Raw genomic sequence first — 13,962 nt, 5'->3', positions numbered from 1 at the left:
CGTTGTCCTGGAGACGGCTGTAACAAAGAGACTGCGCGCGGCCGGCTCCATGGACACCGAGCAGCTGAGCAGCGAGCTCGAGCAGGAGAGACAAATGCGGTGAGGGGGGCCGCGCTGGTAGAAGGTGCTCCTCACCTCGGGGCTATTGACCAACAGGAGCCTCCCACTATATCCTTCACATTTTATTTTGCAGCATCAGTGTATCCGTGCCACCGCTATCTGCCGGCAATATGCACAAAGGCAACTATTTTCCAGGGCTCTCGGTTTGCCTGTGTTCAGTAATAGTTAGGGGTGCGCTTCGAAAGCCGGGGTGACTTTTAGGCCATCACCCGACTTTTAAAAGAAAAGCTTTCTGGTGAAAGACCTTTGCAAATGCGGAAGCACGCATTTGGTCGCAAAAAAGATCCCCGCCAGATCGTTTCTAACTTGTAAACGTTTCATTGCAAATGTGCAAAGTTTGCGGGGCTGTGTTGTTAGGTGGATGTGAGTTTTGTGCTGCTGTTATGGTTATATATGAAACGGATATCGAGGCACAAGGGAGAAGGTGGAGAGATTTACAAGGATGATACCAGAAATGCGTCCAGAAAGGCTAGATAGGCTCGGCCTCTTTTCTCTTGCAACAAAAAGGCTGAGGGGTGGCTTTAAAATTTATGGAAGGATTTTGGATATTCTTTGTTGAGGGGAAGAGCTGTAAGATAGTCACCAATAAATTCACGAAAATCTTCTTTACCCAAAGAGTGGTGAGAATATGGATCTGGCTACCAGTGGTTGAAATACATATTCTTGCTGCTTTTAAGGGAAAGTTAAATAAGCATTTAAGGGAGCAGAGAATAGACGGTTATGGTGGTATATTTAGATGAGGATGAATGGGAGGAGGCTGGAGTGGACCACAAACACCAACATGGACTGGTTGGGACGAATGGCCAGTTTCTGCGCTGTATATCCTATGCAATAGGATAGGATGAGTATAAAGGGATACGGCACAAGGAAGTGCTGAGGGTTTTTTGGCAAAGGTTGATATCATGACCGGTACAGGCTTGGAGGGCCGAAGGGCCTGTTCCTGTGCTGTATTGATCTTTGTTCTGCGTTAGGAATTGCAAATTTTATTAATAAGCTGAACAATTGCTCAGGGCTTGTAGTTATTTATACTGTGCCTTTGCACATCTTTGGAAGAATCTCAAAGCACTTAAAGTAAAATGAATTACTTTGAAGATTTTGAAAGTGGTTTGTGGGGAATGTTCAAAGAATAATTTTACATAGAGGCATTATTAAGGATAATGTCTAGACCTTTGAACTTGCCATATCATTTATCTCTTGCAGGTTTCAATTTCTGGCAAGCTCTTTGATGAACATTGCTCATAGCTCAAGCAATACCCTGATCAGGCAGTATACTGCCTCTGCATTGCAGTATAATTAATTCACATTGAATTTGGAGAATTCGAGTTTTTAAAAACTGATTTTTTTCCATCTTCCTCAGTTTACTTTCCCACCTAGCTCTGTATCGCAGCAAACTTGGATATATTACCTCTGGCCACTCACCTAAATTAATAATATAGGTTGTAACTATCTGAGGTCCAAGCACTTATCCTTGCATTATTTATTGCACTAGTTACACCCTGGTATCCTAAAAATGAGCTGTTTATTCCCACTTCCTGTTTTCTGATTGTTAACAAATCCGCAAGTCATGGTCATATCTTTCCCCGAGTCTCACAGGCCTAATTTTATGCAGCAACCTCTTGTGTGGCACCTTATCAAAAGCCTTCTGAAAATCCAAATATACCACTGTTTTCCCTCTTGTTTACCTGTTAATTATACCATTAATAAACTAATAGATTTGACAAACACAATTTCCCGTTCGTAAAACTGTGTTGATTATTCAACCGTCCTGTTACAGCATCCTGAATAATAGATTCTCGCATTTACTCTACTCCTGATGTCAGACTAACTGATCTATATTTCCATTTTCTCTCTGCCTCTTTTCTTGAATAAGAGGGTTTTATTCTTTCAAATCAACTGGGACCATTCCAGACTCTAAGGAATTTTGAAAGATCACAATTTAATGCATCCTCTATCTCTGCAGTCACCTCAGCAGAATGTTTTTAAAGATGCAAAAGGAGTTTGAGAGCCCTGGTATTCAAAAGACAGAAAGCTAACATTGCAGCATAGAAGGCAAATAGTATATTACTCTTTATTGCAAGGGGGTTAAGTGCAAGGGTAAGAAAGTCATGGTAGAATTTTACATAAGTTAAGATATAGGAGCAGAATTAGGCCATTTGGCCCATCGGGTCTGCTCCGCCATTCTATCATGGCTGATATGTTCCTCATCTGCTACCTACAATGTGACAGATCAAGAGCTGGATTAGAATAGAATCATGGGGGTCGGCATGATGGCACAGTGGTTAGCACTGAGACTACGGTGCTGAGGATCCGGGTTCAAATCCCCGCCCTGGGTCACTTTCCGTGTGGAGTTTGCACATTCTCCTCGTGTCTGCGTGGGTTTCACCCCACAACCCAAAGATGTGCTGGTTAGGTGGATTGGCCACACTAAATTGCCCTTAATTGGAACAAAAATAATTGGGAATCATATAATTTACAGTGCAGAAGGAGGCCATTCAGCCCATCGAGTCTGCACCAGCCCTTGGAAAGAGCAACCCACTTAAGCCCAACTTCCAACCTATCCCCGTTACCCAGTAACCCCATCTAACCTTTTTGGACACTAAGGGCAATTTAGCATGGCCAATCCACCTAACTTGCACATCTTTGGACTCTGGGAGAAAACCGGAACACCCGGAGGAAACCAACGCAGACACGGGAGAATGTGCAGACTGGATTGCGAAATTAGCCAGAGCATCTCCTCCCTAGAACACATGACCTAGGAGCAGGAGTAGGCAATTTAGCCTCCTGAGCCTAACACCCTCAATGTGATCATGGCTGATCCCATCCTAGCCTCAACTCCACCGTCCTGCCCGCTCTCCATAACCTCTCAACCCATGACCAATTTAAAATCTGTCCAACTCCTCCTTAAATTTATTCACTGTTCTTACATCCACCGCACTCTGGAGTAGCGAATTCTACAGATTTCCACATGACGATTCTGAGACCATAACAAGAGAACTTTGCTTTTTGTAACTAAAGAAGGATATACTTGCCTTAGAGGTGAGTGCAACAAATGTTTGCCGAATTAATTCCTGGAATGGGATGGTTGGTCAGTGAGGGAAGATTGAGTAGAATGTGAAATAAAAACAAAGTGTTGGAAAAACTCAGCAGGTCTGGCGACATCTTTGGAGAGAGAAACAGAGTTAACGTTTTGAGTCCAATATGACTTCTTCGGAACAGAAGAGAGACAGAAATGATTTAGTTTGAGTAGAATGTGCCAACATTCCCTAGAGTTTAGAAGAATGAATGTTGACCTCATTGAAACATATCCAATTCTTAGAGGGCTTGGCAGGATGGATGCCAAGTGACTGTTATCCTTGGCTAAAGAGTCTAGAAATCGGGGTCATAATATCAAAATAAGGGACCGATGCTCAATTATTGAGTATATTCAAAATTGAAGTTGATGGATCTTTGGGCACTAAGGGAAGAAATCAAGGGACATGGGGATCATGCAGGAAAGTGGAGATGATATTGCAGTTTAGTCAAATTCTTATTGCATGGCAAATAGTATATTACTCTTTATTGCAAGGGGGTTAAGTGCAAGGGTAAGAAAGTCATGGTAGAATTTTACATAAGTTAAGATATAGGAGCAGAATTAGGCCATTTGGCCCATCGGGTCTGCTCCACCATTCTATCATGGCTGATATGTTCCTCATCTGCTACCTACAATGTGACAGATCAAGAGGCTTGAAGGGATGTTGGTGCTTATTCCTGCTCCTATTTTGTTCTTATCAGATTAATAGAAATGGTAACTATAGATATGTGAATTTGGCAGTTGTGGATAAACTCTTAGAATCCAAAATTAAATTAATCAGCATTTAGAAATGTATAGATTTATCAATAATAATAATCTTTATTAGTGTCACAAGTAGGCTTGCATTAACACTGCAATGAAGTGACTGTGAAAATCCCTAAGTTGCCACACTCAGGCGCCTGTTCGGGTACACTGAGGGAGAATTAAGAATGTCCGATTCACCTGACAAGCACACCTTTCAGGACTTGTGGGAGGAAACCGGAACACCCGGAGGAAACCCACATCCAGTGAAAGGTAAAATAAGGCTGAGTCCGTACGGCTTCATCAAGGGGAGTTCATATCTGACAAATCTAGTAGAGTTCTTTGAGGAGGTAACAAAGAAGTTAGACAAAGGAGAACGAGTGGACGTGATTTATTTAGATTTCCAGAAGGCCTATGACAAGATGCCGCATAGGAGACTGTTAAATAGGTTAAAAGCCCATGGCTTTAAGGGTAAGATCCTGGCATGGATAGAGGATTGGCTGACTGGCAGAAGGCAGAGAGTGGGGATAAAGGGGCCTTTTTCAGGATGGCAGCCGGTGACTAGTGGTGTGCCTCAGGGGTCGGTGCTGGGACCACAACTTTTCACAATAGGGGCAATAAGGTGGTGCAGTGAGTTAGCACTGCGGCCGCTGAGGTCCCAGGTTCGAACCCGGCTCTGGATCACTGTCCGTGTGGAGTTTGCACATTCTCCCTGTGTTTGTGTGGGTTTCACCCCCAGAACCTAAAAATGTGCAGGGTAGGTGCATTGGCCACGCTAAATTGCCCCTTAATTGGAAAAAATTAATTGGGCACTCTTTAAAAAATAAAAATTAAAAAAATTTTAAAACAAAATTTTTTTTTTTCACAATATACATTAATGACCTGGAAGAAGGAACTGAAGGCACTATTGCTCAGTTTGCAGATGATGCAAAGGTCTGTAGAGGGACAGGTAGTATTGAGGAAGCAGGAGGGCTGCAGAAAGACTTGGACAGGCTTAGAGAGTGGGCAAAGAAGTAGCAGATGGAATACAATGTGGAAAAGTGTGAGGCTATGCACTTTGGAAGGAGGAATGGAGGCATAGACTATATTCTAAATGGGGAAATGCTTAGGAAATCAGAAGCACAAAGGGACTTGGGAGTCCTTGTTCAAGATTCTCTTGAGGTTAACATGCAGGTTCAGTCGGCAGTTAGGAAGGCAAATGCAATGTTAGCATTCATATCGAGAGGGCTAGAATACAAGACCAGGTATATACTCCTGAGGCTATTTAAGGATCTGGTCGGACCCCATTTGGAGGATTGTGAGCAATTTTGGACCCCGTATCTAAGGAGGATGTGCTGGCCTTGGAAAAGGACCAGAGGAGGTTCACAAGAATGATCCGTGGAATGAAGAGCTTGTCGTATGAGGAACGGTTGAGGACTCTGGGTCTGTACTCGTTGGAGTTTAGAAGGATGAGGGGGGGATCTTATTGAAACTTACAGGTACTGCGAGCCTGGATACAGTGGATGTGGAGAGGATGTTTCCACTTGTAGGAAAAACTAGAACTAGAGGACACAATCTCAGACTAAAGGGACGATCCTTTCAAACAGAGATGAGGAGGAATTTCTTCAGCCAGATGGTAGTGAATCTGTGGAACTCCTTGCCGCAGAAGGCTGTTGAGGCCAAATGACTGAGTGTCTTTGAGACAGAGATAGATAGGATCTTAATTAATAAGGGGATCAGGGGTTATGGGGAGAAGGCAGGAGAATGGGGATGAGAAAAGTGTCAGCCATGATTGAAGGCGGAGCAGACTCGATGGGTCGAGTGGCCTAATTCTGCTCCTATGTCTTATGGTTTTATGGTAATTGTCAAAGACAAGTCACATTTGGCAAATTTAATAGATTTCTTTCTGAAGAACTGACCAATTGGATCGATAAGAGAATGTAGTAGATGTATATTTAGATACATTGGCAGAACATCTGGTAAGGTGACTTGAAGCAGCTTGAAGGGAGCGTTGGTTGACAGTGAAGACACTGGGATAGGATAAATGGTATTGTTCAAATTGGAAAAGCGATGGAAGCAATGTACCCCAGCGGTCAATACTGGGTTACTCTTGTAACTTATTTGGACTTGGAAAATGTTTATTGATGACACAAAATAATAATAATAATTGCTTATTGTCACAAGTAGGCTTCAATGAAGTTACTGTGAAAAGCCCCTAGTCGCCACATTCCGGCGCCTGTTCGGGGAGGCCAGTACGGGAATTGAACCCGCGCTGCTGGCCTTGTTCTGCATTACAAGCCAGCTGTTTAGCCCACTGTGCTAAACCAGCCCCGAGAGGGAGGTTTGACAAGTGGTAGGCAGAACTGTAAGACTTTAGGTTATTTAATTGGGTAGAATTGTGGCAGGTATGATTTAATGTGAACAAATTTGAGGTAATAGGAGTATACACTTAATGATAAGATACTAAAGGATGTGGGATGAATACATACCCTGTTCCTAGGGGTTCAAATGTGTAATTCACTGAATGCGAGGAAATGACAATGACCGTGGACCCACACAGAACAATTTCTGGTTACCGAATTATCTTACTCTGAAAGCAGTAGTATTGTAATTTGTACAATAATGAAATACAATAGAATTCTCTGATAATGACCATATATTGACCAGTTGACAAATGATCACGATCTGACAGATCAGTATCTCATCAAGTAGCAATCCTTGGTGTGTACTGTTGAGTCCATGATTTAAAATGTGTATTGCACTGTTGAGTAGCCACACTCAAGCACTCACTATCTCTTTAAGAGACAGATGTGCTGCTTAGCATGTTAATACTTTTATATCATTCAATACATTTCTCTCGGTCAGAAGCTGGTATCCGATTGGAGTACCCCTCAGCTGTTATCCAAGTGTGAGTGCCTGAGCAGCCCTATTCAGAACTGTAGGTATTGAATCATTTCCTGGATCCTTCAAATTAACCAGCTAAGGATAATTAGCAGCCCATTAGTAACTTCATCATCCATTCACATGCTAGAGTGATCATTATAACTAAACAGTAGATTACTATAAATAATTAAAATACCTTGAACGGTTCTACATTTTAGTCAATGCCGCCCCCCCCCCCCCCCCCCCCCACCCCACCCACCCACCCACCCATAGAATGGGCCCTGTGTGGCTGGCTGCAAAATCAAGATAAACTTGATGGATTTTTAAAGACTAGCAGCCGGGAAGACCATATTTTAACAATTTCCTTCCACTGGGTACTCCCTTCCACATAGGCACTAAAATGCCATTCGCCACTTTACTTGTGTGGAATACTAAACGCGATACTGCAGTAAATGACGGGAAGACCATCTACGCTATCCACAACTAAATACCAGGGAGTGACACATTTGGCTCTCTCCCCGTACCCAATCACAGTACAAAATAAACAATAGTATGAGATAGGCTCTGATCTTGCAAACCACTTTTGATTGCTTTAACTGCTTGATCATTGGGTAAAGGTCTATTATTGTAAACTGGTATTCACTATGAACCTAGATAGTTCTCTTTTACATAAAACAAATCCTTGTGCACATATGCAGATGATAAAACCTTATCTAGTCACACTTTCTGTCACACTTCAGATTTTTTTAATCACTTCAGGTGGTACAGTGTTTCATGCAAATTTTCAAGTAACACTTTGAGGAAGGAACAGAGACAGACACATTTACATTTTAGCAGCCGAACAGTGGGTTGTGCTTTACATGCTATAAATGATCCTGCCCTTAAAATAATGATGCATCCTCTGATTTAACATGAATAATAACATGAGAGATTTGCTAGTTTTATAATAAAACTGCTGCGTCTACTCCAAGTTTTGTCTGTCACACTTCAGTGTCCATCACACATGACATATCACGCACCGTATAAAGCAAACACTCATCATGCTGGAAATCAAAATTCTGTAACTATGATCAGTGAACCAAATATATCACCCTGCCAACTAAAGGGATTGACAAGTTACATCTTTGAAGCATGCTGTGTGCAGGATTTCCAAGCATGCAACGATGCAACTCTAGTGGGCATTGTGAATCATGCCTTTCCTTCAGCTTTAATGAGAGTTTTGATTTTTTTTAAAAAATGATTTGAAAACATTTCATTGCATCTTGCCTTTTTTTTCATTCATGGGATACGGGTAGCTTCATCCCTAATTGGTTCTTGAGAAGGTGGTGGTGAACCGCTTCAGTACCTGTGGTGTAAGTGCATGTACAGTGCTGTTAGAATTTTAACAGTCCCAGGATTTTCATAGAATCCCCACAGTGCAGGAGGAGGCCATTTGGCCCATCGACTCTGCACCAATTCTCTGAAAGAGCACCCTATCTAGGCCCATTCTCCTGCCCTATCCCCTGTAACTTCATCTATCCTGGAAAAGCTTTGGAAACTAAGGGCCAGTTTAGCATAGCCAATCCATCTAACCTGCACATTTTTGGACTGTGGAAGAAAACCCGAGCACCCAGAGGAATCCCACGCAGACACGGGGAGAATGTACAAACTCCACACAGACAGTCACCCAAGGCTGGAATTGAACCCAGGCCCTGGCACTGAGACAGCGGTGCTAACCACTGTGCCACCATGTCGCCCCCTAGTGGCAGTTAAAGAACAGTGATGTATTTCCAAGACAGGATAATGCGTGACTTGAAGGGGCAGTTGCAGGTGCTGATATTCCCACATGCTGGCTGTCTTTGTACTTCTAAGACGTAGATGCTGTGAGTTTGGAAGATGCTGTCAATGGAGCTTTGGTGAGTTGCTGTAGTGCATCTTTTAGAATGTAGATGATGCACACCAATGTCACATGCTCCGCAAGTGGAGGAAATGAATGTTTAATGTGGTTGATGGCTATAATTGGGGTTAAATAGAGATCAAAACTCCAAGTAGGCTGCCCTGCGATTGTATACTTGCTCCAGCTTTAGGTGATCACTAGTTAATTTCCCATACCTGCTGTCTTTGTGAGAGAGATTAGCAATTTAGCTCTGAAGAATTTTCACGTTTGTGCATCGCCACGGTTAGACTGGGGTTGCAGAATTCATTTCATATGGAAAATTTCATCCACTCAGTTCAACTCCAGGTTACAAAGATGGAGCACAGATGGAAGAACTGTGCAATCTACTCCCTTTTTGAAATTAGTATAAAGCATTTTAGCAAATGTTATGAGAATGGGTAGCAGCATCATATGCTTAAAAACTTTCTCCCTAGTGAGTGTTAATATGAATCACTTATGTATGCACAAAAACAGCAGTAATTCTTACCACACCAGCTTATCTAAATTTTGTAAGGTCCTCTCAAACACTTGCTATTTGTAGCTTGTGTGGTATGTTTTAATATAATAATAAAATTGTCTTGTCAAAAATTCCTCGGGATTTATTTTCTCTAAAAGCATGCAGAAGCAGTTTTTTGCTGCAGTACCTGATGATTTCAGTGCACTATCTTTTGTTTTTGAACACAGAGACATGCTTGATCAATCTGCTTCTAATTTGCAAAACATGGTGGCTCAATTGGAAAGGCGATTGGACAGCATGGAAGATGAAGGTACATAAGAAGAAAAGATTTGGTTGAGCAGTATTCTTTTCTCAGGGCTAAAAACACACTTTATAACACACTGTAATAAATATTTTATTGGACGATCATTAGTTTTTTGTAACTTCATATTCTACAGAGAGGCTAGCCCTCTGATGCCAGTGAAAAATCTGATCCGCCTCTTCAGGGTCCACCTCTTCAGGGTAACAAGCCCAAGACCAGATCAGGCCAAGAATTTAAGCGGAGAAGAACTTTTCCCCCTGCTGGATATTCCCCAGTGGAATATCATCTGCCGCCTGCAAGATTTTGATTAGTACAACTTGCATTTATTCCCTTTAACATAGAAAAATGTTCCAAAGCACTTAAAAGCCTCACCTGTGAAAATAATGTCTAGCCAAATGAGGTTTTACCCGAAGTCCAAAACGGTCGGCTTTGTTCTGCCAATGTTTAAGTGGTGGAAACTGCATGTCATCGAGGACTGGATGTGAGACCAGCAATCTGGCAGTGGAAAGGTTGATAAATGGCAGAGAAATATATGTTTTCATAGAAAAGGTATTGACCATTTAAAATGTGTGCTGGTTTCCTAAAATGTACTTTAAACAAAAAAGGTTTGTATGTGAAGTTTATGCTCATTAAGGCATGAGTACTGAGCAATACAAAATTCCATTTTGGGCCCGTAGTGTCACTATTTGTTTTGGGTAAGCTGTATAAAGGACTCCATGCATTGCCCAACAATACACCTCGATCCCAAACTCGGGCTCTGAAGTTTTTTTTTTAATGTCCTGTTTCCTGTGTACATCCTTCATCAGGGAATGAATGGAAAACTCGGTATGAAACACAACAGGAGCTGAATACCCAACTAGAGAGACAAATTAGACTTTTAGAAGAGAAAGTGGAGTATATTCGTGGCAATCCAGCAGGTAAATATTTGCACAATACAAGCACTTTCATTTCTTTTTTGCATCATGCAGTTTATTTTCTGCAAATAACATCAAATATTCTTGGGTCAATTTAATTTAACACAAGAATGAACATTGATTCAAAGTAAAATCCATTACATTGAAAAGAGGCCAGATTCTTTTAAGAGTTGGAAGCACAGAAGAAAGCGTCAATGTTAAGAATTATTTAAAACAAAACTATATGAGTTGATCATTTATTACACTGAATTATTTTGCTTTAAATTATTTTACAATCCTGTTTTGTTTGCATTCTCACAAAACTCAGAAAACATTTTACTTGTATTTTTGCTATCACAAATTCTTTTGTCCCCCTTTGCAGACAGACTGTCTTCTGTGCGTTCATATGAGGAGATGCCAGTGGTGAGTAACTTGGAGTTTTTTTGGATTTGGTCAGCACTCGCAGCAGCATGAGGACACCTGTGCAGCTCTACTTTGGACCTCCAATGAGTATGGAGCAGCCTACTTACTCCCCACAGCCTGTCCACCATATATAAGGCACAAGTCAGGAATGTGATGGAATATTCCCGACTTGGCTGGCTGAGTACAGTTCCATTACTCACAAAGTTCAACACCATCCAGGACGAAGAAGCCCATTTGCTATCCACCACTTTAACATTCCCTCCCTGCACCACAGATTCTCTGTGGCTGCAGTGTGTACCATCTACAGCGTGCACTGCAACAACATGTCAAGGCCTTTTTGACACAACTTCCAAACCTGGGGCCTCTACCACCTAAGAGGAACAAAGGCATCACATGCATGGGAACTCAAGTTCCCCTCCAAGTCACATACCACTCTGAATTGGAAACATATTGCTGTTTATTCAGTGTCAGTGGATGAATATCCTGGATCTCCTTTCTCAACAGCACTGTAGGTATAGCTATACGACATGCAGTTCAAGAAGGCAGCTCATCTCTACCTTCTTAAGGGCAAGTAGGAATGGGCAATAAATACCGGTGTAGCCATTGATGCTCACATTCCACGAATGAATAAAAAATAAAATGGTTTTACATTTGTAAGTTGCCACGATACAAAATGACATTCTGAAGATTATAACTTAAGGTAAAGCTTTAAATAATCATTATCTGAACAATGCCATTTCCTGCCAATAAACCAGCATTTGTTTTAATGCTTTTTGGATTCTCTTTCCACTCCTGCAGTGTTACCTTTGGCATTCCCCAAGAATTTATTTTTGGCCCCTTCGTATTTCTCAACCACATGCTGCGGCTTCGCGACATCATTTGAAAATATATATACAGTGATCTAGCTCTCCCTCACCACCACCTGCCTCATTATCTTCACCGTTTCGCAATTGTCAGATTCTTTCTCTGACACCCGGAGCGGGATTCTCTCAGCCCCGGGCCGGAGAATCCCCGCGACCGGGTCACGCCGCCCTGAAGCCGGCACGCGATTCTCCGCAGAGCGGAGAATTGGCGCCATTGGCACCGGCGTGTTTGGCTCGGCGCCAGTCGCGGGCCGCTCTACACGGCCGGCCCGCCGATTCTCGGGTCGGGATGGGCCGAGCGGCCATCGTGGAAACGCTGAGTCCCGCTGACGCCGTCCACACCTGCTCGCAGCCGGTGGGAACTCAGCGTGGAAGGGTCGGGTGGCGGCCTGTGTGGGGGAGGGGAGGGGGGGGGTGGGGGGCCTCCAATGCGGCTCCAATGCGGCCTGGCCCACGATCGGGCCCCACTGATCGGCGGGCCGGCCTTTCTGGCTGGGGGCCTCCTTTCCCACGCGCCGGCCCCTGAAGTCCTGCGCCATGTTGCGTCGGGGCCGGCGCATTGAAGGAGGCCACTGCGCATGCACGCGTTGGCACCACACCGCATGCGCGGATCCCGTGGCGCCCAGTTCGTGCCGGGACCGGCAGCTGGAGCAGCGTGAACCGCTCCAGCGCCGTGCTGGCCCCATGTAGGGGCCAGAATTAGTCCTGGCAGCGGCCAGTTCACGCCGTCGTAAAACACAACGGCGTTTACGACGGCGTGGACATTCTGCTGCGGGATGAGAGAATCCCGCCCCCGGTGCTGTTTCAACATTAATTCCCTTCAACCGAATAGTGGGAACACTGAAACCATTGGCTTTGGTCCCTGCCACAAGTTCCACTACCTAGCCCTTGACTCCATGCCCTCCCTGGCAGCTGTTTGAGGCTGGACCAGTCATATTTAACCCGAGATTGACTTCCGTTATCCGAGCCATCACTAAGACTCACCTCCATAACATTGCTGACTTGGCCACACCTCAGGTCATCTGCGGCTGAAGCCCTCATCCATACGTTTATTACCTCGAGACTTGACTATTCCAATGCACTGCTGGCTGGTTTCTAACATTCTATTCTCTGTAAACCTGAGCTCATGTAAAATGTTGCTGCCTGTGCCACCGTTCACCTCAAAGTCTATCCACCCATTACCCCAGAGCTCACTAACCTGTATTGGTTCCTGGCTAAGCAATGTCCTGATTTTTATTATTCTTTCAATGTTGTCATCTTTATTTTCACTCCCTCCGCATCCTCACTTCTCCCTATCCCTATCACCTCCTTACTCATCTAATTCGGGCACTTGAGCATCCCTGATTTAAATACTATTATTGGTGGCTGTGCCTTCAGCTGGCTGGGCCCCAAGCTCTGGAATTCCCTCCCTGCCTCTCCACTTCCCTTTTACTCTTTTAAGCTGCAGTTTAAATCCTACCTTGTTGACCAAACTTTTGGTCATCTGCCTCAATATGTCCTTATGCGACTCTGTGTCATATTTTGCTTTATTGTGCTCCCCTGAAGTGCATTGGCCCATTTTATTCTTTTAAAATTGCTACATAAGTACTAATGGTTCTTGTTGAATCACGGTCGAGAAGTAGAAATCAATTTTTTTTTAAACGTACTTCATGGCAAATGTGGAATTTTACCTCTGATTTGTACACTCCTTGTGGACAGGTGCAGCACAATTGTCCAACCCTCTTCTGCGGTGGAATGAGAAATGGAGTGTAGCTATGTGCCACCATGATTTCTGTGTGTTTCTGCCTACTTATTGCCCAATGTGTGGCATGGCGGCGCAGTAGTTAGCACTGCTGCCTCACGGCACCGAGGACCCGGCTTCGATCCCGGCCCTGGCTCCACACAGTCCGTGTGGAGTTTGCACATTGTTCTTGTGTCTGCGTGGATCACCCCCCACAACCCAAAAGATGTGCAGGGTAGGCAGATTGGCTATGCTAAATTGCCCCTTAATTGGAAAACGTGTTAAAAAAATTGTTAAAATGTTAAAATTAGAAAAGGTGAATAAAAAATTTTTTTTTGAATCTGAGTTATTAAATGTTTCCAAGAAAGAGATATATTTTTTGATGAAAAACAGGTTGAAGGGATATGAGCAATGGGTAGGGAGGTGAATTTGAGACCAGGAAGAGACCAGCCATGATCTGATTGAATGGCGGAGTGGGCTCAGGGCTGAATTGCCTACTTCTGCTCCCAATTCCTATGTTCCTATGTAAATCACTGCCACTGTAAAGGTGGCAGTACTTAACCTATATGGTGGCCCATGGACAGGATTCGATCGACA

At 43.5% G+C, this 13,962-nt stretch overlaps 1 protein-coding gene across 3 annotated transcripts in view; it reads left to right on the top strand.

The window, feature by feature from the left end:
• Positions 1 to 14: 14 nt before the first annotated feature.
• ccdc169 (coiled-coil domain containing 169) overlaps positions 15 to 13,962 on the top strand; it is a 144,506-nt gene continuing 130,558 nt past the window's right edge. For all 3 annotated transcript variants that reach the window (XR_011935219.1, XM_072477035.1, XM_072477034.1), the window contains exons 1-4: positions 15 to 99; positions 9,393 to 9,475; positions 10,273 to 10,383; positions 10,742 to 10,782. Coding sequence is in view for 2 of the 3 variants with exons in the window: in XM_072477035.1 (XP_072333136.1) it covers positions 50 to 99; positions 9,393 to 9,475; positions 10,273 to 10,383; positions 10,742 to 10,782 (285 nt within the window). In the remaining variant the exon portion in view is untranslated. The remainder of the gene's footprint in view (positions 100 to 9,392; positions 9,476 to 10,272; positions 10,384 to 10,741; positions 10,783 to 13,962) is intronic.

The sequence above is a fragment of the Scyliorhinus torazame genome, chromosome 15 (assembly GCF_047496885.1).
Source record: "Scyliorhinus torazame isolate Kashiwa2021f chromosome 15, sScyTor2.1, whole genome shotgun sequence".
In the NCBI taxonomy this organism is placed as follows: domain Eukaryota; kingdom Metazoa; phylum Chordata; class Chondrichthyes; order Carcharhiniformes; family Scyliorhinidae; genus Scyliorhinus; species Scyliorhinus torazame.
The sequence above is the reverse complement of the archived record's forward strand: the minus strand, read 5'-3'. Positions and strand labels throughout refer to the sequence as shown.